This window comes from Tiliqua scincoides, chromosome 14, assembly GCF_035046505.1.
Source record: "Tiliqua scincoides isolate rTilSci1 chromosome 14, rTilSci1.hap2, whole genome shotgun sequence".
Lineage (NCBI taxonomy): Eukaryota > Metazoa > Chordata > Lepidosauria > Squamata > Scincidae > Tiliqua > Tiliqua scincoides.
The window spans coordinates 15,113,986-15,141,195 of NC_089834.1; the positions used below are offsets into that span (position 1 = coordinate 15,113,986).

At 47.3% G+C, this 27,210-nt stretch overlaps 1 protein-coding gene and 1 pseudogene across 1 annotated transcript in view; one reads left to right on the plus strand and one right to left on the minus strand.

Annotated features, from left to right (window-relative positions):
- Positions 1-27,210, plus strand: part of SCARB1 (scavenger receptor class B member 1) — a 42,238-nt gene that overhangs the window by 6,972 nt on the left and 8,056 nt on the right. Inside the window, exons 2-11 of the mRNA XM_066609558.1 lie at positions 1,364-1,521; positions 3,922-4,063; positions 5,714-5,917; positions 6,953-7,048; positions 8,563-8,678; positions 10,517-10,683; positions 15,418-15,536; positions 21,743-21,816; positions 23,470-23,521; positions 25,985-26,131. Of these exons, the coding sequence (XP_066465655.1) occupies positions 1,364-1,521; positions 3,922-4,063; positions 5,714-5,917; positions 6,953-7,048; positions 8,563-8,678; positions 10,517-10,683; positions 15,418-15,536; positions 21,743-21,816; positions 23,470-23,521; positions 25,985-26,131 (1,275 nt within the window). The remainder of the gene's footprint in view (positions 1-1,363; positions 1,522-3,921; positions 4,064-5,713; positions 5,918-6,952; positions 7,049-8,562; positions 8,679-10,516; positions 10,684-15,417; positions 15,537-21,742; positions 21,817-23,469; positions 23,522-25,984; positions 26,132-27,210) is intronic.
- LOC136634930 (5S ribosomal RNA) lies at positions 19,735-19,856 on the minus strand (annotated as a pseudogene).

Here is a 27,210-nt window from a genome sequence, read left to right on the forward strand (position 1 = left end):
TGGAATCATGCCCTTGGTCCTGGTGTATTTGCCCCTGTAGATGGAGGGGGTGGGGAGGCAAACCAGATCATGGTGAGGGAATGGGGCTCTCTTTTTCAACTTAAGAGCTATTATAGTATAGTATGCAATTTGCTCTAGATGGGAGGTTTCCAAGGCAAGTATTGATTCAGGTAGCAATAAGCTTATAAGCTCATCAAGTAATCAGCCTTTACTTGTTTACTCATGAACAGATTCTCCAGGACAAACAATGTATTGTATGGCAACATCCTCTTCCTTGCTCTGTCAAAATCGGTTTCATTGATTAGCAGTCTCCGTGGAAAGATGGTACCCCAATATTGGAAGAGGGGTGTTGGGTAATTGTCTGCCAAAAGCTTAATAACAAGCAAGATAAAGCCCTCTGAGGCAGGCTCTGATGCCCCATTCCTGCCCTTGGAGGCTGTCTGATTTGCTCCAAATTTGTGTGTGCCCCAGGAGAAATAAATAAGTGGACACTCTGGTGAGCTGAAAGCACCCATCTACAGAGGGGAGCCACCTTGATCTCTGAATGAATTACTGCTGTGGGTTGACCTTTTTCCCCAGTCAGACAGAAATGTGGGGATTGAAAATCTTACTTGAAGCTACCGTCAACTATGTAGAGTACAAGGGTGGGTTTAACCACCTGTATTTTAGAACTGAAGTGTGTGCTTGAGCTCTCAGAAGGATGGCCTGATTTCGCAGGGGGATAGTGGATTTCCTTGGAGACGTGCAGTCCTTTCCCCAAGTACACTAATAGAAGTGCCCTAATTGGAACAAGGCTGCAAATGCTGGCTCGTGCGCTCCCTTGGAGAAAATGCATAGCTGGGAAGACAAGTATATTTTTAGGCATCGTGGTTGGATGTTAGCCATGTGCTGAGACTGGCTTGAATCAAGGGTGGAGAAGACAGATGCATGCCGGTGGAGTGCCAAGTTCCCTGGGGGTCCTTGCTTGTCTTTCTGGGCAGGTGTGCAGACTTCCAAACTGAGTTGCGCTTGGACGCAGTGGATTCTCCCTGTTCCCGGTCCAGAGAGTGAGAGAGAGCGAGAGAGAGAAGGTCTTGTCCTGCAGCGATTAATCCCCACCAGCTTCTAGAAAGAAGGAGAATATAAAATGCTCACTACACAATTTGTCATTTAAAAAACTTCTTCGAGCTTGGATCTGTTGTGGGTTTCAGACATTACCTTTTGTCCTTGTAAGAAGTAGATTTGTCACCTGAGCTGCCTGTTGGCGTACGGACCCTGTCTCTCGGCTACAACCTGCGGGTTCTTGGGGGTGGAGTTGAAGAAGCACCGCCATGTCCTGTATTTCAGCCCATACTTTAATGCCGCCTTTGCTTTTTCACCCCAGCACCTGGTATTGAAACCCGACACCATCATTTTCAAAATGTGGAAAGACATTCCAGTCCCATTCTACTTCTCCGTCTATATGTTCGAGGTGCTGAATTCGAAAGATGTCCTGAAAGGAGCCAAGCCAGAACTGGCTCAGCGAGGCCCTTTCGTGTACAGGTGCGTTTGCTCAGCCTTTCTGTTTGATTTCCTGCATGTGTAGATTGTGTAGGACTCTTTAAAAAAAAAAAAGCAATAGATAAAAATGATTCTTAAAAAAATTCATTGTATATGGAAAGAAGCACGAATATTTTTGTATTGGCAACCTTCAGTCTCGAAAGACTCTGGTATCGCGCTCTGAAAGGTGGTTCTGGAACAGCGTCTAGTGTGGCTGAAAAGGCCAATCCGGGAGTGACAATCCCTTCCACACCGGGAGCAAGTGCAGTCTGTCCCTGGTCTGTCTCCCTGGCTGTGGGCCTTCCTTCTTTGCCTCTTTGCCTCAGACTGTTGGCCAAGTGTCTCTTCAAACTGGGAAAGGCCATGCTGCACAGCCTGCCTCCAAGCGGGCCGCTCAGAGGCCAGGGTTTCCCACTTGTTGAGGTCCATCCCTAAGGCCTTCAGATCCCTCTTGCAGATGTCCTTGTATCGCAGCTGTGGTCTACCTGTAGGGCGCTTTCCTTGCACGAGTTCTCCATAGAGGAGATCCTTTGGGATCCGGCCATCATCCATTCTCACGACATGACCAAGCCAACGCAGGCGTCTCTGTTTCAGCAGTGAATCGAAGCACGAATAACTAGCATTATAAACCCCTAATGAAAAGGAAAATATAAGGTAATAGGCTTGGGGGGGGGAACGGAGCATTACAGCAATATTTAAACTGTGGATACAGGGGAACCTTATCCATGGAGTGGCGGTGGCTGAAATGTGTCCCCCACAGGTGTAGGGGAACATCTGTATACTTCCTGAACTTGCATGGACACACTGCCCGGAATTGAACCTGGGACTTGCAAAACAGGTGCTTCTCCACTGAGCAACAGCCCCAGCTTCTCTTTCCCCCTCGCCCAACGCATCTAAAGGCCTGCCACTGAAAGCCCAGCAACTGTAAAAGTCTCAAGAGCCATTAAGGAGCTGGCAATGTACGGGTGGTGGATCCAGGCAGATCGACCCAAAGCCCTTCACGCAACATGCCACGTCAGTCTAGATGCTTTAAGCAGAGAGTTCCTGTTGGCCGTCGCGTGAATCTAGGCCAAAGCAGTACAAAGACATCTGTGCTAAGAAGCTCTGGCCTTTCCCCCAGCCTTTGTCTGGCCCAACAATGCGGACTTTCAGAGTCGGGCCGACTTCGCATAGTGGAAAATATATGCAGAGTTGAGAACCAGTTCAGCCTCTTGCTGAGGCCGCTCAGCCTGCTGGGAAAAGCCTCGCGCAATCATTCTGGCTTCTGCCTGAACCCAGATTAGATTAGCATTGGGATGGCTGCCCATCATGCCCTTGTCTGACCTTAAGCAGCTGTTTCCAAATGAGGTTCTAGGGCGCTCTCAAGAAGTTCACCTGGCAATCAGTTGATGTGCATCCCCAGCTAAGTTGCATGGAATGCAGGTGACTTTCCCCTCCTGAATGCTGGCATTTAACATCAGTGCCTACCTTTGTCCCCTGCCTTGTCTGTCTTTTAATAAACTAGCTATAAAGTTGCTGTTTTGTCTACCTGATTGCTTGGGAGGGAAGGAATTGCCACATCTCCCAGGTTGCCCATCTTGCTCTCCTATTTGATTGCAAGGGAATTCCCCACACTTTGGGATTATCTGTTAACTTGGGAGGGTGGTTTTTCCAGGAAGGCCTCCTTCTACATAGGCTCCCTAACTTTAGGTGTTGACAGCGACAATTACCTTGTCCTGTTCATTCTTAGAAGGGCAAAGCGGGGTGGAGGGTGTTGATCACTGATCACTAGGTGTCTTCTGTTCTGGAAGCCTGATGGGGGAAATGGTTTGCTAAGCTGTCTGTCTCGTTCCCCCATGTGTTAGAGGGGTGCTTCAGGCAGGTGACATCAGTGTCTCCACCCAAGAGCACAGTGACGTTCCAAAAACCCAAGCATAAGAGCCTTCTCCACCTAGTTACAGCATTGTAACAACTAGTAAATGACTGATACTGCTTATCAGAATTAAAACTACATCCTGTAGATTTTCATTGTTCAAACATTGTTCAAACTGTCACTGAGTACTATAACCAGTGTGATATTTACCCAAGGCGGTCTTTCACTGTCACCAGAAAATCTGCTTAGACTGTTACCAGCTCTGTACGCTTTCTCTGCTGAATCTGTACATCTGAAACTGCTGTTTGCAGAGTCTGGCCATGGATGCATCAAGCTCAGGGTTGCGAACACAGTCACTCTCCAGTGATTTGTGGTGGGTCTTTCCCAGCCGTAAACCCTGGAGTTACCAAGGATTGGATCTGGGGCCTTCTCATGCAGAGCAGGTACTCGCCTGCTGAGCTGTTGGTCCTTCTGTCCGCTCTCTTCTTCTGTAAAGATAACAGCTAAGATCTTGTTGGTGCTGATATCTGTTGGGTCTCACTCTTTCTTAGGGAGAATAGGTCTAAAAGAAATATCACTTTCAACGAGAATGGCACCGTTTCGTTTTTGGAACAGAAGTGGTTCCATTTCTGCCCAGACCTGTCAAATGGAAGTGAACAAGATTACGTTGTGGTTCCAAATCTATTGGTGCTGGTAAGCGTTCTAGCAATTCTTGTGGGGCTGGCTTCAGTTTAATAGGGGAGGGGTGTGTGTGAATGGCATGTATGCATGGAATAGCACAACAGTGTTTCACCTAAAAACAAAATATCAATCTCCTAGTCCTGATGGTTGAGAAGCTATGCCTGAAAGTGTGTAAACTATGCCAGCTGAGGATTTCAGAAACCAGAGTGGTGGTTTCTTGGCCCCATAGCAAAATGGGAATAAACTATGCAGATTAGTGCAAATGAGAACATACAAGGAATAGCCTTTGGTAGACTGCATGAAGCTTGTGAGATTCAGGTTTTTCCTCTTGTAGAACTTGAATTGATTGCACACCTAAAGCATAATAATCTTTTGCCTTCCTTTCATTAACCGTACAATCCTGTATAGTGTACACTTGGAAGCAAGTCACATTGTGTTCAGTGGTGCTTAAAATTACAACCTAAGACTATGTGCAGTTTGGGCATTGGCGTTCTTTGATGTGAAGCTATTTTTTTTACCAGTGTGCCACAGCACAATGGTGTGCCGTGAATTGTCTGCAGTTGTGCCGTGAGAGTTTGGCGGGGGGTGTCATTTATTGGTAGGACCATTGGGGGATATAAGCCCCCCCCCACCAGTAGCATGGTGTACCTTGTCAGTATGCCATGAGATGGAAAAGGTTGAAAATCTCTGCTAATTGAACCCAGAATTGATGAGTGGTAGCTCAGCCCCCCGGCTTGGTATGCAGGGGGTTCTGGTTTGATGCCCACCATCTCCAGGTGGGGCTGGGAATGAGCCCTCCCTAGAACCTTGGAGAGGCACTGCAGTCCACTTAGAAAATAGTAAGTTCCCAAGTTCCTGGGTTGGAGAATGTGACAGTGGACTCCCAGGAACTTGCTTGCATCCATCTGCCTCCTTAAGGCTGCCGTTTTATACACATTGACATGGCAGTGAGGTCCGTTGAACTTGCTGGAGCTTACTCTGAGTAGATGTGCCTGACAATGCCCTGTGGGTATCCTGTGTTTTCTCCACACCTGTTGCTGAGCCTTTTCGTGCTGAGTATGGCCTTTTTGAGAGCATCCACAAATATCTAAGTTGCTCATCCTGCGTGGTGGCGGAAGGGGAAAATAATGTGTTTCATCTTGTTTTGCCCAACCCATTTTGAGTACTCCTGCCACACCGCGTACGTTTGTCCTTGCAAGAAGTTTATGATCAGGACCAACATGGCGTCTGTATTAGTTGCTGTGGAGTTGGGTTTGCCAGGTCTCAAGCTTTGAGCTGAACTGCCAATGTGTATCTGATGGCAGCCTTAAGGAACTGCCTTCTCAAGACGGAGGAGTGGAATCTCAGGGCAGCAGGCCTGCGGCAGTGGCCCAACCTCTCTGGAAATGGAGAGTGCACCGATGGGCATGATGCTTACTCTGCAGCTGCTGGGCCTTCAAAAGCAGCATGGTTTAGCAAGGAGGGTGCAGAGTGATGTTCTAGCTGTGGGGCAAGTCACTCTCTCCTAGACACAGCTGCCGTCCGTGGTAGCCACGGTGGCGCTGCAGTGGTGAAACTCTGGGTAGTCTGCACCTGCGCAACGCGGAAATGAAATGAAAACTTTGAAAAGCCCTGTGCTAACTTGTTCCCTTTTTTTCCCCCGACGTCCTTCCCCCACCCCAGGGGGCAGCAATGATGCTGGCCGATCAGTCATTTGCCATGAAGATGATGGTCAGCGCTGCATTAGCTACCTTCCAGCAAACGGCCTTCATCAACCGGACGGTCAGTGACATCCTGTGGGGTTACAAGGACCCCTTCCTTGACTTCGTGAACGCCGTCAAACCCGGCCTGCTTCCTTTCAAAGATAAATTCGGTTTACTTGTTCAGGTGGGTGAAAATGGTCCAGAGGATTCCTGATTGAGGGGCTAGTGATGGACAGACTGAGTCTTGGGAACAATGGAAAAAAACCAGGAGAGGATGGGTGTGGACAGTTCCCAGTGCCAGGTTTCCTGAGATGATGATGCTCTAGCATAAGCTCTATAACAGCTCTTTTGCAAGACAGCTGCCTCCCAATATCTCTGGATCTGCAAAGTTTAATTATAGGGCCGTTCCATCTCTTTCATCTCCAGTACGAGGCTTCTGGACTGGAACTCTTTCTATATATGTGAAGCTGCTGTCTGTCTGAGCTGGTAGTGGGTCTTGTGTGAGGGTCTTCTCCAGCCCTTCCTGGAGACACTGCCAAGGATTGAACTTGGGTGGTTCTTCACGCAAATTGGGTGGTCTAATGCTGGGCTTTTGAAGCCAGTTGTGTGGTCAAGTGCTGCTTGTATTTTTTTTAATACTAGTTCAGGTGTACTGTGTAATTGATGTTAGCATTCTTTTCCCAAGTGGATTTGCACATTTATTTATAATACCAGTGTTGCAGCCTTCTTACAAAGATTTTCTGATCAATTAACTGATAAATCAACTGAAAATGCATCTTAAATTGATTGGCCAACAACTTTTTTTTTTTAATACAATGTTTATGGAAATCACAGGTGGCAGGTTGTATTTCTGAAGAGGCATTCCTTCCTCTGTGCATGAATTACATTGGTGTCTGTTGTGACATATCTATGCGCATCTTAAAACAAAGTGTTGTATTCAAAGGTTGCCTTCTCTAGAAGGAGGACTTTCTTTGGAGTCCTTTGAGACAATCCAACAGAAGTGTGCTTCCCCACTTTCCTTTCCCAAGCCGTACATGCCAATTTAATACCCATTTCATTGAGTGACAAACGGAACAAAGAATACAATTGAAACTTCATTAATTGGCAGCTCTCCTGGTCAATGCTATTGAATAACATGGATGTATGGGAGCATAGGATGGGGAATATGTGCAACCAAATTTCCTTACCCTCTCCTTTAATTTTTTTTTCCCTCTTGCAGCTTAACAATTCCAATTCAGGCATGTTTACAGTGTATACCGGTACTGACGATCTTTCTAAAGTCCACAAGATGGACAATTGGAACGGATTGACAAAGGTATTGCTTTAAACTTTGGTCTAGTGTCACTTTTGAGAACTGAAAAGAACCATTGTCAGGTTCTTCCACATAGGAGGAACGCACAAAGTTCTGAACTGCATTGATTTCCCAAGTACAGTCTGTGCTATCAAGATCATGCAATTGGCTGCTGCATCACAGTGGGTTTTGCAAGAGAGGTTTGTGTAGTGCAAACTATTTATCAAGCTACCTGGGTAAAATGCTTAGGTTCTCTAACCTAACCTTAGATTCTTAGGTTCTCTAGCAAATGAAACACTCCCCTTCAAGGGACCTCAGTTTCTCATGCTGAGGGAAAGGACAAATTTTGCAGCTGGTAATGAACAAAGCAGAACTTTCTCTCTGTGTTCTGACACTTCAGCCAATTGAGTTTGATTTTTTTTTAAATATTATTTTCAAAGGTGTTCCAATTAAGTAGCAGATTTTTTAAATTTATTCATTCTCACACTTGCTGGACCCTCCTTAATCACCGGCTTGTCATCCGTCAATTTGAGCATTCGCAAATTCTGACCCCCGCAGTTGGGAAGGCCTCAAAAGCGTTCCTAGACATGACCAGAAATCACTTCCAGTGACTTCCAGTCACATCCAGGAGGCTTCTGCGTCCTCTGGAGGGCCAAGTGCGGACCCCAGGAAAGTTATTGTGGTAGCATGGATTTAATTATCCATGGATTTTGGTATCCATGGGAGGTCCTGGAATGAATCCACCTTGGATACCTGGGACTCGCTCTATAGACATTACAGGGGAAAATAATAATAATAATAATAAATACATGTATTTATATACCGCCTTTCTTGGTCGTCAGATTTCTCCTCAGACTTTATTCAAGGCGGTTTACATGGGCAGGCTGTTCTAAATCCCCGTAGGGATTTTTACAATCGAAGAAAGGTTCTATCTTTCAAGAACCACAACATTTCAGATGGATCTTTCTGATCTGGTATCACATTCTGGCCTCCGATTTCCTCCCACGCAAGCTGACAAGCAGCTCCTTCATCTCTCACATGGAGGGCAGCCAAAACGCTTCTTCGCTCACACCAAAGGCCAAGTGGAATAACTCGGCTCGTCAGCTGCCTCAAGGTCTCACCATTCACGGTGCCACGGTTCGAAAGGTCTCACCATTCAAGGCCACGGTTCGGTGGCCTCGAACTGGCGACCTGCAGATGTTATCTTCAGGCAAACGGAGGCTCTACCCTCTAGACCAGACCTCCTGCCTGAAAAAAATCGGACAGCGGGATTTTAATGCACCTATTAGGTCTGTGGAGGAATGTACTGCAACTCTCCCCCGACGTAGTTGTTGCAGTCATCTTGGAGGAATGTTTGCCTGCATGTGATATTCTTAAACCCAAGTCGCGGAAATCGAAATGTGAAAAAGGTGGCGCGGAACAAGTGGCTTGCAGGTCTTCCAGGGTGATAGATCTGGGTGGAGGTGCCAGGATGCTTGGTGGCCAGGCAGCCAGCCTCACATCTCTTGCAGCTTCTAATGATTCTGTCTTCCCTGCAGTTGCCGTTCTGGAATTCGGATCAGTGCAACATGATCAACGGGACCAGCGGGCAGATGTGGCCGCCGTTCATGACTTCGTCAACGCCCGTGGAGTTCTACAGTCCTGATGCCTGCAGGTACAGCTGAGCAGCAATTTGGGACTTAATGGGTGCTGCTTCCATTTCTCAAAGTCTGGGGCTCTGATCCATCCTTTCTTTTAACCACCGCTGTTACTTTTAACCACCTTGTTCCATAGTCCAAGGATGGAAAGGTCATATCTTCATGCCCGCTTTGGAGTCTTGTAACTTTCCCCCGTTGGACTCCAACGCTGGTGATTTAGCCCGCATAAGGCATGTTATGCATTGTTACCCTGACCTTCAAGGGGTTTCAAAAGGTTGTGGGAAGAGAGCTTTGTCCTGATGTTCCAGAGAAATTCCAGGACCCTTTGTTAATTGGAGTCCTTGGCTAGCTGCTCTTAAGATGCATTGGCTGCCATGGAGGGTGCTGGCCGCGGCTTGTCTGTTGTTTCCTTCTGTTGTGGGACACGTGGAGAAGAGTATCTTTGTCCTGTTTGGAATTAACCTTCTTGCAGTGGAGTGCAGTACGGTTATCTGGACATTGCAGGCTTTAGATTGGTTGTTTGGAAGGTTTTTCAGATTAGGCTGATAAGAATCTAGGAACTTATCTGTGTACCTTTATTGAAGGGCAAACAAACCTTCTAGGAAGACGGATTGCCCAATGCTGTTGGGCTCTTCCCACAAATGTAGAAGGGGAATGGAGTGTCCCTTTGTGTTTGTGCTTTAGGGCCTACATTTGCAACCACTGAGCTAACGGTGTGTCCAAGCAGTGCATCCCAAAATCCTCCGCAGTGCCCAGGGATTCCTCTGCAAACAAATTTGTATTCCCCAAGCAGGATTCCATCCCGACCGCTGCTGACCTTTGGTTTGGGCTAAACTCTTCAACACCCCCCCCCATTTAGCAGTGATGTCATTGCTGGTCTGTGCTCTGTCTGTGCCTCAATTTCTCATGCCATGTCCTCCTTCCCATGACAAAGAATGACAATGGCACGAAAGGGTCAGTTCAAGTGACTATTAAATTGTAGGAAGGGAGAAAAAGCCACAGCAGTCATGGACCAGGGGGTACCTGGACTTTTCAAGGACAGTATTGTATAGAGCAGCAGTTCTCAAACCTTTTAGTGCCGGGACCCACTTTTTAGAATGACAGTCTGTCGGGACCCACCAGAAGTGATGTCATTAGTGTGGAAGCTATGTCATGGTCGGACGACATCATCAAGCAGGAAAATTTTCAACATCCCCCATAAGAAAAAAAATTCCCCAAGCATCACAAAGGCTGCAATCCTATCTGCACTTACCTGGGAGTAAGCCCCATTGACTATCATTGTTAAAAGCATGTAAATAGTAGCCTTTTAAAGGTACAGATCTGTAACCTGTCCCTGAATGCAGTCACATACCATGGCAGCATCAAGTCTAATATATTAAAAATAAAATATGCGTTGAAACGAATGGGGTCCCACCTGAAATTGGCTTGCGACCCACCTAGCAGGTCCCAACCCACAGTTTGAGAAACAGTGGGTTAGAGGTTTTTCACCACTCCTGGAAGGGAAGAACCTAGGTTGAAGTGGCCACTTGGCCCTAAATCATACTGGGTGAGAAAGTCCCTTTCCCTCTAACCAGCCCTGCACATGCCCGATCTCGTCTGATCTCGGAAGCTAAGCAGGGTCAGACCTGGTTAATATTTGGATGGGAGACCACATGGGAATACCAGGTGCTACCAGAGTCTTTCGAGACTGGAGGTTGCCAACCATGGTGCGAGGAGGATTGCAGCAAAGGAGAACCATCCCCATCACCCTGAGCTCTTTGGAGGAAAGGTGGGATTAGAATATCCACAAGTCAGTAGAAGCACTTGAGTAACCTGCCCCTTTTCTCCCCCACCTCCCATTGAAACCCCCTTTCAGATCCATGAAGCTTGAGTACACGCACGCTGGGAATTTCGAAGGGATCCCCATCTACAGGTACAAGTTTCCAAAGACCCTGTTTGCCAACGGAACGGACTATCCACCCAACGAGGGCTTCTGCCCGTGCCGGCAATCTGGAATCCTAAACGTCAGCAAGTGTCAGCAAGGTAAGGACCATTTCGACAAAGGGCATCACGTAAGAATCTATTTTTTCCTGTTGCTCGTGTTCCTCCAAGACAGATCTCTCTTATTGGTTTCAGTGGCATCAAAACCTTGCCAGCATTGTCTCGGGCAATGAAACCTTCCAGCCTGGCTACCGAGCACCTTTAACTGGAGAGAGTTAGGGAATAAATACCCACCTCTTTCTTCAAGCATTTGTTTTGAGCTCTGTGAGTCTCATTTTTGCCCCAGTTGGATCCTCGCCTTGGCTGCTGCATTGATTGTTTTTTCTTTGATTGCACTTTTGCCTGCTATCCTGTGGTGTAGCTAGAGGGGGTGCAGGGGTAGCAATTCCACCGGGCTGCAGGCTGCCTGGGGGCAACAGTCTGGCCTCCCACTGGTGCAATTGCGCCCCTCCCCCGTGATCGCTGCTCGCACCTCTTGCAAAGAGTGCCATAAAAAATGGCACTCTTTGTAAGGGGCCAGTGGGGATTGCATTCTCTCGCCACTTGCTCCCCTGCTACAGGGGCTTGGGTCACGACCAGGGGACTTGGGGGGGAGGCAAGAGGGAGGGGGAGGCATCGGATGTTTTTATTTTTCAATTTAAAAAAAACCCACAATTAAGAACATAAGAACAGCCCCACTGGATTAGGCCAGAGGCCCATCTAGTCCAGCTTCCTGTATCTCACAGCGGCCCACCAAATGCCCCAGGGAGCACACCAGATACCAAGAGACCTCATTCTGGTGCTCTCCCTTGCATTGGCATTCTGTCATAGCCCATTTCTAAAATCAGGAGGTTGCGCATACACATCATGGCTTGTACCCCATAATGGATTTTTCCTCCAGAAACTTGTCCAATCCCCTTTTAAAGGTGTCTAGGCTAGACGCCAGCACCACATCCTGTGGCAAGGAGTTCCACAGACCGACCACACGCTGAGTAAAGAAATATTTTCTTTTGTCTGTCCTAACCCGCCCAACACTCAATTTTAGTGGATGTCCCCTGGTTCTGGTGTTATGTGAGAGTGTAAAGAGCATCTCCCTATCCACTCTGTCCATCCCCTGCATAATTTTGTATGTCTCAATCATGTCCCCCCTCAGGCGCCTCTTTTCTAGGCTGAAGAGGCCCAAATGCCGTAGCCTTTCCTCATAAGGAAGGTGCCCCAGCCCCGAAATCATCTTAGTGAAGGCAGGAAAATTGTGACACGACACCTGGAAGTAATGTCACTTCCAGGCATAATATGGGGGGGGGGCATCATTTTTAACTTTGCCCCGGGCTCCAGGGTTGCTAGCTTACAACACTGCTGCTATCCTTTGTTTCATGGGGTGAGGGGGTAGTTAGCTGCCTTGGATGGCGTGGATTAATTTTCCATGCAAACCTGTCACAGATTGAATGTTCTTCTCTTGTGTGACCATTGGACGCTATCCTCTGTAGAGTCAGGCTGGTGGCCCCTCTAGGACAGTATCGCCTGCACAAACCGACAGTCCCCTGTAAGCTGCACAACAGGACAGCTGCAAGCGAAGCCCCACTCTGGGGCTTGGTGATGAAAATATCACTGAGTGCTTTGGTGTCCTCCCCGCACAGCCACAGTCAGGTTCTGCAGAATTATCTCAGTAATCCAAGGGAACATTGTCAGTGACTCTCAGGGTGTTTCTCTCTCTCCCCCCCCCATACTTGTAGGACCCAAGAATTGAAGCTGGGACCATCTGCATGCAAAGCAGGTGCTCCTCCCAAACTCCAGCTCCTTTCCCAAAAACTCTGGAAAAGTTTCCTCACCTCAGGTGCCCCACTTTTATGGAGTGCTGTGAGAAGGCAGAACGATAATCTCACAAGAGAAGAGGTTGCACAATGGCGCTTGTCGTAGCTCATTAAATGGAGTTGTGATCTCTTTGCCCAGGGCTGGCTGTAACTTTTTTTCTAAAAAGGCAGGAGAAGCAGAGACGGAGCGCCAACTCTTTAATTTTGGGAGGATCTCTGCTTTCCCCAGGGAGAAAGCGGACGGACATGCATTTGGCTCTGTTGCTTAGGGTAGAGTGGAATTGCTGCAATCCAACAATGGAGTGGGCAAGACCCCTGCCTTAAATCTTGAAGAGCAGCGGCGTATCAGCGTACACCAAATGGTTCCCAAACTTGCCGAGGTCACGACGCTCCCGTAACCTCTTCTTCCCAGCTTAGCTGGGCTCCACCATCTTGGATCTTGTGAAATCTCACCTTCGATCTCACAAGTTTTTGTGAGATCCAAGATGGCACAGATAGGGTAGGATGAAATGGGTAGGAGCAGATGTCAGGGATGTTCCATGGTGCCCCCTGTGAATGCCCTAAGGCAGGGGTGTCCAAACTTTTTGGCAGGAGGGCCACATGATCTCTCTGATGCTATGTCGGGGGCCGGGGAAAAAAAGAATTAATTTACATTTCAGATTTGAATAAATTTGAATAAATTTACATGAATGAATATATTGGAGCTGGAACTTATATGAGTGAAAGAAGGTCTTGCAATCGCACAAGGTCTATAAAAGGTCTTGCACAGAGCAAGGCTGGCCTTTCTTTCACTTCCTCTGCTGCATCACAGACATGAAACAGCAAGCAGTGGAGGAAGTCCTCGTCCCACAGCTCACATGAGAGGTCAGTTGCCCTCACACTGAGAGCAGTTGAGTTGGGACAGTGTGGGCTCCAGCAAGTCTCCAGAGGGTCAGGGGCTCATTGGAGACTGGGGGCTCTCTGAGGGAGGGCCAGATTGGGGTTCCCCAAGGGCCACAAGTGGCCCCCGGGCCAGAGTTTGGGCACCCCTGCCCTAAGGCATTGCGATGCACTTTAGGAACCCCTGGAATATACAGTACTCAGCTAAATGAACTAATGATCTGTCATAAGGCAGAAGGCAACTGTCCCTGCTCCAGAGTTGGTCAGCCAGTGACAAAATGGTAGGGGGTTGTTCTCGGGACAGATAAATGGGAGGCTGCCTTTGCTCAGTGCAGAATTGACTTAAGGAATTTGTTGCCCTAGGGTGTAATAAGCAATGGTTTTAACAGGAGTGAGTCAAATTCTTGAGGAGGAGCTGGTCAGTCAGAGGCCATCAGTCACAGTAACTAAGTAGCACCTCCGTATATAAGTGCGGTGTATCTCTGCATAGTAGTTCTTGGGAATGGATAGCTTACAGACTTCTCAGTAGCATCTTGTTGGTCACTGAGTAAAGCAGGGTACAAAATTAGATAGACGCTTGGCCTGATCCAGTGGGAGTAGCGGTGGTGGGGTGAGTGGGTGTCTAACAGCAAGCGTCTCATCCTCCTTGGGAGATGTGCTTGCAAGAGGGCAGTTACTGCTTAGTGATGTCTGTTCAACCATGGCGTGCAGCACACTCGCTCAGAATTTCACAACACAGTCTTGTGCTCAGTTGCTTGCCAAATTGCTTTTCCTCTAGCCAAAGCCCCTGGAAGATAAGGGCTGCCTTGCTCGTACCCTTGATTGACTGGAGGTTAGACAGTCTAACCTTGATTGACTGCTCCTATTGGCACAAATCATGGGTCACCCCTGGCGCAGGTCATCACACAGCCCTCTCCAGCTTTCCATGCACAACCTCTGTCTCTTGGAACCCCTGAGTTAATATCCCCGTTGAATCACTCTGCTTATGTTTATCCTTAAAAATTTGGTTAAGCATTTTTAAGCTACTCTGAAGCAATGGACAAGCAGCTGCTCTTGAAGGCCAAGAGGGTTAGAGCAAGAGGCAACCCTTTAAAGAGAAGTTTCAGGACCCAATCCTGTCCAGTTTTCCAGCCCCAATGCAGCCATGTCAATGGGGCGTGAACTGCATCCTGTGATGGTGGTGGGCAGTCACAGAGGCCTCCTCAAGGTAAGTGAATGTTTGTTCCCTTTCCTCGAGGCTGCATCATGGCTACATGGGCTACAAAGTTGGCTAGGATTGGGCCCACGGTTGCTCTTCCCCCCCCCCACTCCTATGTGCTTGGATTTCTCACTTTTGCAATAAAACCTATTAGCCAAATTGGCTGTAGAGGTGTCTTTGACACACAGGGTGCTGGTCAATCAGTGCTTTTCACTGCTCAGTTGCTGCTGTTGTAGAGTAGCAAGCTGTAATCCTAAACACACTTACCTGGGAGCAAGCTGCATTGAACAGAATGGGAATTGATTCTGAGTAGTCATGCATAGGATTGCGCTGTCAGTCTTTATTTGCTGGGAGCTCAGCCTTGGAGAGGAAAAAAGCCTTTGGTTTTTTTCTTGCTTGTGCGGATCTGAACATTTGCTTGTGCGGATCTGAACATCTTGCTTGTACGGATCCTTGCTGTGTGGATCTGAACATTTGGCCCTTCCTTGCCAAAGCGTTTTTGCCTCCTTGACTTAGGTTAAGATGGCAAAGAGGTCTGTCTGAGCTGGCATCTGATAACTGTCTCGCTGCTTAAATATAATGGATGCTGAAAGTACTCTGCAAAATTGTGCATCCCCTAGCTTGCCACTCGCTGTGTTCAGTGTTTCACAAGACAGCCTTGTTCAGTTTCTCTACTTTCTTTCTCCCCGTTAAAAAAAGTGCATCAAGTTTCTATACCTCATGATTGTCAAGGTCTTGTTGCCTCCCCTCCCCTCCATACGATTGCTTCCTGGCTAAAATATCCTCATGAAAATTGGGATCATGAAAGCAAACTGGGAAGGAGGCAGTGCGGTGAACCTTGTCATGCTCCTGGGATAGTCCCCTTATGTGTTGCTTATCTTCTTTTTTTTCCTTTCCCTTCCTTTCAAGGTGCTCCAATGTTCATTTCCAACCCTCACTTCTTCAATGCTGACCCATCGCTGCTGGAGGGGGTAGGGGGCCTGCGTCCCAACGAAAGTGCGCATGAAACATTGATAGACTTGAATCCAGTAAGTGAATTGTGTGGCCTCATTAATCCCCTAACTCCAGTACCAATTCTTTTTTTTTTTTTAAGCAGAGCATCACTGAACCCCTGAGAAGTAACTAACTCGTTTTGTTTTTGACAAGGGAGCTAGGGAAGAAGAGATTTACAAGGTCCCAAAGCCAGAAATACTCGTCTGCCACACCCCTCATTCAGTGGGAAGTAAGGAGGATTCTTGCCCTGCAATATTAGTTTTTCTTTTTGCCAGGGAGGCATGTGTGGGCATTTTGAAGTGTCGGGGTGCTTTTGAAAACTCTTTCTTGCAACCTAGAGCAGCCTTTTCTACTGCATCAGGACTGTAGTGTATGTGTGTAATATTTTGATACATACACAGGCAAGGTCTATACAAAGCTCATCAGGGATTTTTTTTTCCCCATTCTTTAAACATGACCACACCTTGCCTGTCAGCTCCAGAACAGATTGTATCCTGAAATTAGAACTGAATAGGCTGATTTGGCTGATCAAAACCCTACCTAATCTTCTGTCCGCTTATATCAGTCTTTTATAGTTTACAGCTAACCGCAGATTCCATAGTACAAGGATATTTTTCATTATTGTACCAATAAACTGGCTTTAAAACCATAAATCAATTAGTACAGTGATCTCTCCCGTTGTCAGGCAGTGCCACCCCCCCATAGAGTGTGTACCAGGCACAAGAGGAGTGAAGGGAATGATATTCTAGGGCAGGGGTGTCCAAAGTTTTTGGCAGGAGGGCCACATTGTCTCTCTGACACTATGTCGGGGGCCGGGGGGAAAAAAGAATTGATTTACATTTAAAATTTGAATAAATTTACATAAGTTTACATAAATGAATATATTAAAGATGGAACTTATATGAATGAATGAAGGTGTTGCAATAGCTCAAGGCCTATAAAAGGCCTTGCACAAAGCAAGGCTGGCCTTTCCTTTGCTGCTGCTGCTGCATCACAGACGTGAAACAACAAGCAGTGGAGGGAGCCCTCATCCACAGCCCACGCGAGACGTCAAACAGTCGCCCTCACGCTGAGAGCAGTTGCGTCGGACCAGTATGGGCTCCAACAAATCTCCAGAGGGCCAGAGGCTCATTGGAGACTGGGGACTCCCTGAGGGCCGCAAGTGGCCCCAGGGCCGGGGTTTGGGCACCCCCGTTCTAGGGGAAGTGAAATTTGTGGTTCTTTCTCATGTTGGGGGAGGAAGCAGAGGGTATCTGCTCCCCTTGGCTACTGGATTTTAGAAGGCTATGGAAGAATTTGGCTACTGCTGGATGGAGTGTGTGGATTTTAGGGGACTCCCCCTTGCCTTTTTCTCCCCATAATTGAAACAGGGATTTGGTGTTGTAGGTGCCAAGGCCGCTCATGGAAGTTGCAGAGAGGCAGGGGACACACAGAAGCTCCTGGTTGCCTTCTCTGAGCCTTCCCTGGTTAAGCTATTTATCCGTCCAAATTTTAGGAAGTTGCAATGCGGCAGCAGACCTCCTCTCTTTCCACCCAAGTCATTGAGAAGAAATCTGTGGCTGGTCTGTCCTTTAAGGCAGAATGAATCTCTCACATTCAGAGAGCTCGAGAGGGCTCTCTGAATGTGAGAGAGGCCACAGTTAAATGGTGCAAAGGCCACCACAGTAGGTGCAAAGGCCACCACAGTTAAAGGGTGGCCTTTGCACCTGCTGCTCTCTGGCACTGCACCAGCCCAACACCAGCCACGGCCTTGTTGTGAAATGGTTAGGTGAAAGTTACTAGCATCACTTTAAAAAAAAAAAAATGGCACCTGATGTGGCAATGAGCTAACTAGGATTCAGATGCAGATGTGATCTCCTCTCCAGTTTATGGCCCTCCTACAGGGAAAACACTGTGGCTTGACACGTACCTCTCTGCAGCTTTGATCTACCCAGTGTACCAGGTTCAAAAGGAAATGCTCACCCTGTCTGGAACTTCACACCCTTCTTTCTCCCTTGCCAGGTGCTTTGCCACATTCTCGGGGATCATTTCTCTCACCCCATTCCCCACCCCAATTCAAGGCGCAGTCGGTTGTAAGCCTCCTCCTCCTTGTCAGTCACTAGGATTGAGGCTCCTCCGGTTCTGCCACACCTCCTCCCATTGCAGACGTAGATCTTGAGGCAAGGAGGGGAAAGGGTGCCTCTCTGTTTAGGTGTACATTTGTGAACACGAGATCTGGGCTGTGCCACGCACAGCCAACCAGCTTGCGAGCTGAAGGTGGGGAGATCGGTTCCTGAGCTGTTAAAGACATTTCATTGGAGAATTGTTTCTGTTCCTTATCCGACTCACTGCCAGCTCATTCACTTTTGGAAAAAAATGGGCAGGTAGCCACTGTGTGGGTGTTCTAACAGCCGTGGGAGCCTCTGGCACCCATCGAGGCCAGTTGCTTAATGCCTGCATAATTCCTCTTTCCTCTAACTGAACGCTCTTCGCAAACAGCAGACTTTGGGGCTTCCCGCACTCCCAAACCTCCCCCGCCCCCCACGTTTCACTTAACACCCAGCCTGCAGAAGAGTTCTGTGTGTTTACTACCCATGATGTCATGTAATTTGGGTTAGTCCTTGAAAAGGTATTTCCAGGCAGTGGCTTTTGGACTTTAATTTTTTTTTTTTTCCTGATGTGGGTCAGCCTGGCTCCCAGCGGTTTTAATTTATTACCTAGTATATCTTTAACCAAAAACAGGGTAGTTTTTGAATCTGTCTTATCTTTTTAAAAGATAAGGCTACTGTAGAGCTCAGCGGCACCACTAGGGTCTCCATCGTCCGATGCAGGGGGCCTGCGCATCACTCCCAAGATGGGCCTCCTCCCATGCAGTAAGCAGGGCAATGCCCTCTGTGGTGGATGTGGTGATGCACCACTGCCCTGCCCACTCTGGTTTTGGGGCTATAACGTTCGACAGAATCGAGATTTCAGTGCTGTTTGTTTCATTGCATTCCACCTTAAATTACACAACGAATGATACATAATGATGGTATTACTAGAAAATGCCAAGGTCTTAAAAATTTGGGCTAGTAGTTGTGTCACCCCCCCCACATGTGCGCATCGTCTGGTGTGGCCTAGACCCCTGCACCCTCTTGTGACACCACTGGTAGAGCTATATACATGACCAGAAGGGGCTGGCACCTTTTATGTTTATCCTGGGGTGGGGCTCTTTGGCTTCATGAGAACTGAAGCCTTTTCATCTGTTTGAGGCTGTGTACAGTAGGACCTTGTCTCCTGGTTCCCGGAAAGGTGTGGAGGATTAAGGATTATTCACACATTACATCGTGCTCAAGCGCCCCCATATTTGTGTGAACGATGATCTTTTTTTCAGAACACTCGCCTGTTGCTTTTCTAATGAAAGAAGCACTCGGATATTACCCAGAGAGCCAGGATAGTGTAAATCGTTTGGGAATTGGAAGACCTAGGTTCAAATCCCTGCTCAGCCGCAAAGCTTTCTGGGTGACTTTGGCCCAGTGACAATCTCTCAGCCTCACCTACTTTATAGGGTTGTTGTGAGGGCAAAAGAAGAGGAGGAACCACGAACACCACCCTGAGCCCCTTGGAGGAAGGGTGGTATAAAAATGTGAAAAATAAATTAAAAGTGTACATAGCAAAAAAAAAAATGAACACATGAAAAGGTGGTTCTCTGTCTCTAAGGCAAGAAAATATCTTAAAAAAAAAAAAATACAAGAAACTGACACCAGCAGAGAGTCACTGAAATTGACTCTATATAGGGATGAATTGGTATCATGTACTCCCCCTGACTAAATGAAAGAGGGGCAGCTTTCGAGGTCATCAAGGGCTGGAGAAGCATTTATTTTTAAGTCAACATGGAAACTAACCCCCTATCCAATACAGAGTCTGGAACTGGTTGCCAACCAGTTCCAGTCTCAAAAGACTATGGTATACGCCTACAGCACCCAGTATTCCCAAGCGGTCTCCCATCCAAGTACTAACCAGGCCTGACCTTGCTTAGCTTCCGAGATCAGACAAGATCGGGAGATAGTGTTCAGTATAGGGAGATGGTTGGCAACCTTCAGTCTGGAAAGACTATGGTAGAAGCCTACAGCACCCGGTATTCCCAGGCAGTCTCCCATCCAAGTACTAACCAGGCCTGACCCTGCTTAGCTTCCGAGATCAGACAAGATCGGGAGATAGTGTTCAGTATAGGGAGATGGTTAGCAACCTTCAGTCTCGAAAGGCTATGGTAGAAGCCTACAGCACCCGGGATTCCCAGGCGGTCTCCCATCCAAGTACTAACCAGGCCTGACCCTGCTTAGCTTCCAAGATCAGAAGAGACTGGGCATGTGCAGGGTAACAGTTGCACAGCAAAACCCCCTGCTTGGGAATAACTACATATGTGAAGATCAACACACGTGTTGATTGGATGCAACATGTGAACAGAGCTAAAAGGATCTTGGGTGGTATGTGTGGACCAAGACTCTGCCTGGATGAGATGTGTTTCTGGCATAGCTGGAAACTCCTGTACTTGGAGGCCTTGGGGAGAAATCAAGGACAGACCCACTGCGTGATAACAAGTCTGGCCTTTGAGCTTTTGTGCTGTGCTAATGACGTTTTCTGAGAAAATCCCCTTCGCTTGACGTCTGATCCTTTACATCTTCGATTCAAATGGTACATTGCCCCCCCCCCCCAAAAAAAAAGGTTTGGAGGAGGCATGGAAAGATAACAAGGGAAGAAAGACACTGTGTTTAAAATCTCAAATCTGGGACAGCCTGACCATCAACAGGGGGGAAAAACATGTAGTGTTGAACATGGTTTTTATTTTATTTGTATTGCACTATAAGACATTTTATGGTTCAGTTCAGCTGGAGAACAGGATTGCTACCTCATGGTGCAGCGATCACAGTGGTGACTGCGAAATTGTGGGGTGACTGGTGCTCTCTGGAAAGAAGTGAATCAGGTTAAGGCTGCTGACTATCTTGGGGGGGACCTCCTTATTGCATTCCTGGGTGAGCTGCTTTTCTCTAGGCTTGGCTCTTTCCGGCAAAATGCATCTGGAAGGCTGACACAGGAGCTGAGCTCCTTTTGCCAGCTGGCACTACTTGCCTAAACACTACTTCTTTTTTTTTAATTTCAGCATAATGTATGCGGCAGGAGGTTCAGGAGTGAATTTAGCTAAGACAGTTTGTTCCTGATAGCTCTGGGGCAGAGATTTTCAACCGGTGTGCCACGGCACATTGGTGTGCCGTGGAAGTTTCGCAGGTCACAGGAACTTGGAGCACAGTGGTTGAAAATTGCCAGAAAATTCTTCTGTAGTAATGAATGGTCCATCCCACTTCCTCTGCTGGCTGGGACAGGAGACTGTGGCTGTGTTCAGTCAAATTACTGTGACTTAGTTTCTAGGGGAACTGTCTGTGGAAATGAATTGGACATTTCCACAGACAGTTCCCCTAGAAACTAAGTCACAGTACCCAAACAGTCTCCCTGGAGAGGCGACTCCCGGAAGTCCATAGAGGTCAGTGTGCTATGAGAAGTAAAAGATTGAAAATGGATGCTTTGGAGTGACCTCCTGTCCTCCACCACGCATGTAAGCCCCAGTTGCAAATCCTCCAATAGAGAATGCCATCAGCAGGTCACAGAACCTCATCATGGCAGCTATGGAACCTTGGTCTCAGGTCTTCTAGAACAGTGACAATGGAGAGCAAGTCTGGGGATCTGAAAAGGGTCTCCTTGGCTTAATGACTGCACATTGTGGTGGTGGATGGAATCTCTGGGAATAGCCTTAGTCAGAGTCAGCAATCGCATCCTTCCTCTGGTGTTTTGGATCGCTGGATTTGCTCTCCTTGTTTTGAAGCGCGCCACGGTAACTGAAGGAGAGGTATGTTGCATGATGTACCTACCATAAAACACTGGCGACGGCAATTGCAGCTTTATCAAAATTGCTATAATTAGAGGGGATAAGATAAGCGTATAGACCAGTCTTATGACTGGAAGTTTTTTTTTCCTTGGTGGCTGGTACAAGGTGGCTTCAAGTTTTCAATGCTCTGTGAAGTGAAGAACGGTGTGCTATCTTGGGAGTAAGGTTAAGTGATGGATTTGGAAACACGAATGCTTTGACTATGTTATAAGGAACACCTGATCTGATAGGTCAGGGACAGGGTCTTTTTGGTGATGGCTCCTTATTTAATGGAATGTTTTCCTCCAAACAAGTGTGGGAGTTCCTTGTTTAATTTAAACCCCTCCCTCTTTTCTTACACAGCTAACTGGAATTCCAATGAGCTGTACTGTCAAGTTGCAGTTAAATATCTTCACAAAGCAAGTTACAGGCATTATGTAAGTACTAACCTTTTAGGGCACTAAGCTGTCCGCTACAATTTCTCTGCAAACCAGTGTGGGGAGGGAGCAATCAGCGGGGCAGGGGAAGTAAAAGAAGAGCCTCCCCGGCTTTTGGTTTGCATGCTGTAACTCGTTCCTCCCCTATGAAGCTACTTTCCTTCCCCTATGAAGTGTCACACATCTTTGGGTTGAAATAGTCTTCCAGCACACTGCGGAGCAGACAGGGGTTATGTGTGGTGAAAAGTAACTGGGGTGACGTATCGTTCCAGCTTCACTGCTTTTGAGGTCCTAATGGCTTCTTTCCCCCAAAGCAGGTTTGCAGAAGAGAAGCCATGTGGACAGGGCTGGTTTTCAGAAAGTATGACCTAGAAGGCATTTTTGGGTGACTTTTCAAAGCAGGCACACTTGACAGGATAGTATGCAGGCAAATAAAGTGTTGATTGTATCATTTGCGAGCCAGTGGCCCAGTTTACAGACTCAAGTTTGGCTCGAGGAAATGTCACTTAAAACCGCCTTTTCCTAGTACGTTAATTCTAGCGCAAAAATTTTACAGACGCGAAAGCTGTATTCGTTTTTATGACAGCTTATGGATGTCTTAGAACTGTAGAGTTGGAACGGAGCTCCAGGCCATCAGGTCCTCCCTGGAGCATCTCCCAAAGGAGACTGTCAAGCCTCTGCTGGAAGACCTCTAGCAAGTGAGAACCCAGCCCTTCTCTTGGTTCTGTTGTCAAGCTGCTCTGACCCATTAAGCCTTTCTTCCTGTTACCCACCCAAATCTCCCCTACTGCATCTCAGTCCCATTTTTGTGAGCATCCATTCTGTCCATGTGCAATTTTTTGTCCTTTGCACTTCAACAAATGCCAGCTTATCAAACAGATTCAGTTTCAGCGTTCCCGAATCACTCTTTCCTCACAAAAAGCCTTAGGAACCTTGTCTAGAGGCACATCAGGGAAGTTATCTCAGTCTAAACCAGTGTTTCTCAACCAGTAGTATGGGTACTACCAGCGGTACTTGAGATGGTGTCTGGTGATACTCATGGGACTTCTGATCACCTGCTGCATGGCAGCAAGACTGGGCACAAGACACAACAAACAGTGCTAGGAGGCTTGGCCTGGTGGGCATTGCTCCAAAGCATATTTTTTTCGTGCTCAGAAAAGCTCCCCACATCCACCCTGAGCCTCTTTCCGGCGTTTGTTGTGTTGCATCTGGCCTCTCAACCCAGAAGTAACTGGTGATGACTACGCTCATCATCGCCAGTTACTTCTGGTGGTATTTTGAACAGGTAGACCATGTGAAGTGGTACAGCAGAAGTCAAACCTTGAGAAACAGTGGTCAAAATTCTCGTAAATAAGAGGTGCAATAATAATCTGCTCGGCTTGCAATTATACGCTTGTTATTTTTAATCCTTTTGTATATGTTTTGTTTGTTAAAAACGCTATTAAAAATGTAGTTTGTTCCCGAGTCGCATGCTTATTCATTTTAGAGTTGGATTGCAAGCAAAAGAACTTGACGTGATTCCCTGCCCTAAGTATCTCTGAAGGCTTCTGACGGAGCTGGAGAGTTAAATAGCGGCGATGGGGCTGACCCTACCCTGCTGGTGACTCCATGCCCAGCTTTAAATTCTCACTGTCCTCCTTGTAATCTTTTCAGCCAAACGGGACGGATCAAGCCAGTTGTGTTGCCTGTGATTTGGTTTGAAGAGGTAAGCATGTCTGCCCCACATGTAACTAATCTGTAAAATAGCTAATGTCACTGAACAAGGGAAAGTTGTTTGCTAGGTAAGCAAGACTGGTCTCTCTGTTTGAAAAGAAAACAAGATAAGAAAAACTTTTCCCTGCTTCCTTATTGACCTCTCTTCCCCTTTTTATTGGTACAGGCATTCCCCCCCCCGCCCTGTATCCATGGGGGGGGGGTACAATTCCTGCCCCCTGCAGATACCAAAATTGCAGATTAAAGGGAACCCTATACTTTTGGCACAAGAACTTGTGTCTCTTTTGTAGCCTGTTACAAAACGCTAGAGGAGAAGCAGTCAGCCAGAATACTAAAGGAGGGAGACTAAGAAATCGCTTACAGGAAGCAGAAAGTCCACCTGCCGACTGGATCCGGCAGGCTGGAAAAGCTGTCCAGGAACGGCACAGCGCTTTCTGCTCCACGGCCTCCTATTTTTTCATCCGATCGACTCAGAAACGTGCGCCATGCAGCCGCTTCTGCTGCCTGTCGCCCCAGCAGGCTCTATGTCCTGATTTCTGGGTAGAAGCAGCCGCCTGGACCAAGTTTCTGAGCAGTTTGGGTGGAAAGATAGGAGGCTGTGGTGCGTAATGGAGAGCGCTTCACCCGAACGGCTTTTTCTGCATGTAGCGGTCCGTGGTTGGGGGACGGCTGCTCCCATTCGTACTCTAGCATTCTGTAACAGGCTGCAAAGGAAAAGAGATGAGTAGCACGACTGTAAAGGAAGACAGATTGCTAGATGGCGTGTGTAAGGGCGGGGGGGCAGGAGAACTGCAGATTAGTGAATCTGTGCAGAGACAGTGGGACGCCTATATAGGTGGGTGTGTGTGTGTGTGTGTGTGTGTCCCCACGGTGGTCACAGAGCAAAGCCATGGATCCAAAATGGTGTCCGGTGGCCGTTTTTTAATATATCCCCTGTTATGGAGCATTCAGCTTCCCAGAGAGCATTCTCTGGCTGCAGTGCCATTTCCCTGTGACTGACATCCCGTCATCTAATCTGGAATTCCTGTCTGGTTCCATTGAAGGAAAGCAGATCCATGTACCTGAAACCAGCAGCAAAATGTTGCGTCTCGCCAATCCTGATGCCCAACTTGTTAAGGCCTCAAGCAGGCAAACTCCCTCTTCTTCTCTAATGTTCTGCTGATATTGTTGTTTTTTCTGCTGGGCAGTTCAGTGCTCTTGGGGGCTGTGGGGCCTGTTTTAGTTTTCATTGGACTTTCTCATTCTGCACCCTGGTTTAGTTCTACATATGTAGTTAGAAATTCCTTTGATTGAGTAATGATTACCTAATTTTGGAATGGTCGCATTTTTCTTGCAGTCTGGTAGGCGTCCAATTGCCAAGTTGGCGGAATGTTAGAAAGTTCAGTGCTAACCAAACTTCCAGAGAGCAGCTGGCCTCAAGGGTCCTTGTGTGTAGTGTTTGCAGTGGGTTTCGGCGCAAAAGACTTAGTCAGGCCAAGCTTTGTGACTTGTTTTGAACCGGAAAAAACTTAAGATGACTAACTGTATTGAAGTTCTCACCTGATCTTGAGTAAGCCAATTTTGCAATTGCTTAGTCAGTGCTTGGCTGTGGAGATTAATCTCGCTGTGATTTGACCTCTTGTCAAAGATAAGGGGTACAAGCCATGATGTGTATGCGCAACCTCCTGTTTTTAGAAATGGGCTATGTCAGAAGGCCAGATGCAAGGGAGGGCACCAGGATGAGGTCTCTGGTTATCAGGTGTGCTCCCTGGGGCATTTGGTGGGCCGCTGTGAGATACAGGAAGCTGGACTAGATGGGCCTATGGCCTGATCCAGTGGGGCTGTTCTTATGTTCTTATGAAACCCTTTTGCCACCTTCTGCACGCTTTCAAACAGCCCTGACAGCTGGGCTGTTGTATGCAGTCTTACCTTCCCATTGGCTGAACTGCTGTGATGTAACAGCATCCATTCCAGACTGGACTATTGACCAATCTTTAGTTACTGAAAGGTCAGCTTGGGTGAAAGAGGGAAAGGCTTAGGGCAGTGGTTCCCAAACTTAACTTGGGTCTCGATGCCCCTGCAGCCTCTTCTTCCCAGCTCAGTCGGGATCCATCTTGGATCCCCCATCATCTCTTGAGATCCGAGATGGGGGCATCCAAATTTCTGGTTGCTACCATCCTGGATCTTACAAGATTTCGTAAAATCCAAGTTGGCGGCGCTCAGAGGCAAAGGTAGAAGGGGCCACTGAGGACATCCCTTGGTGCGCCTGTGAGTGTGCAACCCCAAACCCTGGTTTGGGGTTGGAGAAGCTTGCCGTGTTGTCAGAAATGGTGCTGCCTTATAGACTGTGGTTTGTGGGGTAACCATGGTTATCTCTGCATGAGGCTAGAGTAGAGGTATGATTCTTGTGCGAATGGGGAGCAGAAAACAATAAAAACATCCTTACTGTTTTATTTTTGTTTGTTTTTCTGAGCAGACCGGCAAAATTGACGGAGACCTCTTAAGCGAGTTCTATACATTTGTAGTGATGATTCCTTTGCTGGTGGAATATGGCCAGTACTGCTTCTTGGCACTGGGGGGTGTCTTCCTTGTTGTTGCCACCCTGCTGGCGCTCAAGAGCATGGTAAGAAAAAACCACCTCCATACCCTGAAATCTCTACGTTTCCATTCTGTGATTTGCTGTCCGGATTGTGAAAATTCTGTGTGTGGTTTTAATGAAATTCTCCTTTTAAATTTTATTTGACCTCTCTGACTCCTCTGCATGAAACTTCTATCCCTTTTTAATGATGGTGCATGTAGCCAAGCTAAATGACCCCATCCCCTCCCAAATTCAGTGGTTCATCTCTTGCTGGATCAAAGCAACCTGAGACTGTAGCAGGTGGGGTGGGGCATAGGTTTTAATGGCACAAATTGTACCATGATAGGGAGAGATCCCTTGCATCCTAGCTTTCTGCAAGCAGGGAATCCTAGCTTTCTATGAGCAGGGAAAGTATTTGTCTTTGGGTGGGTTAAAAAAAAACATATATATTGGAGAACATGCAAAGCTGTAGTTTTTCTACCTCTGGTCTGAAGTAGTGCGATCCAGCAAGAGTTGTACCATGAGATTCTAGCCCTCTTGTCGCTCAACTGCAAACAGGCACACTTAGCTTCTGACAACCCTGTTACTGAGGACCCCTGCAAACTACTGTGAGGTCTTGAGTCAATAGGATTAGTGTTCCATCCCAGAATTCTCCCATTGAAATATGACAGTTCAAAAATAATTTTTTTAAAAAGGCAAAAGCAAGCCATAAGGAATATTAGTTGTTTTAGCTGTCAGTTTCTAGTCAGCTTGTGCTAAGATGGGGCTGATCTACATTTTAGCATGAGAAAAATATGAGGACCATGGAGGATTAAAGTGTCTTTAAAGCTAGTGCCCCTTGTGGTTCCCACACGGTATCACGTGGGAAGTCCTTGCATTCCAGCTCATTGGGGTGTGGAGAAGAGGAGGAATGTATTGGATTGTCTGATTTATGGTTGTCAAGACGGCAGTATGGACACTGAAGCTGTAACTAAAAAAAAAAGCAGCAACCAAATCATGATTTTTCTTTCCCTCCAGTTCTCCTTCCTGTTGCTGTATCTCTTTAGCTGGTTGTTTTGAAAGGTGCAGATCTCTGGGTGGCAGCCGGACTGCCCTAGTTCTGCTATTCTTTTGGTCAGACAGAC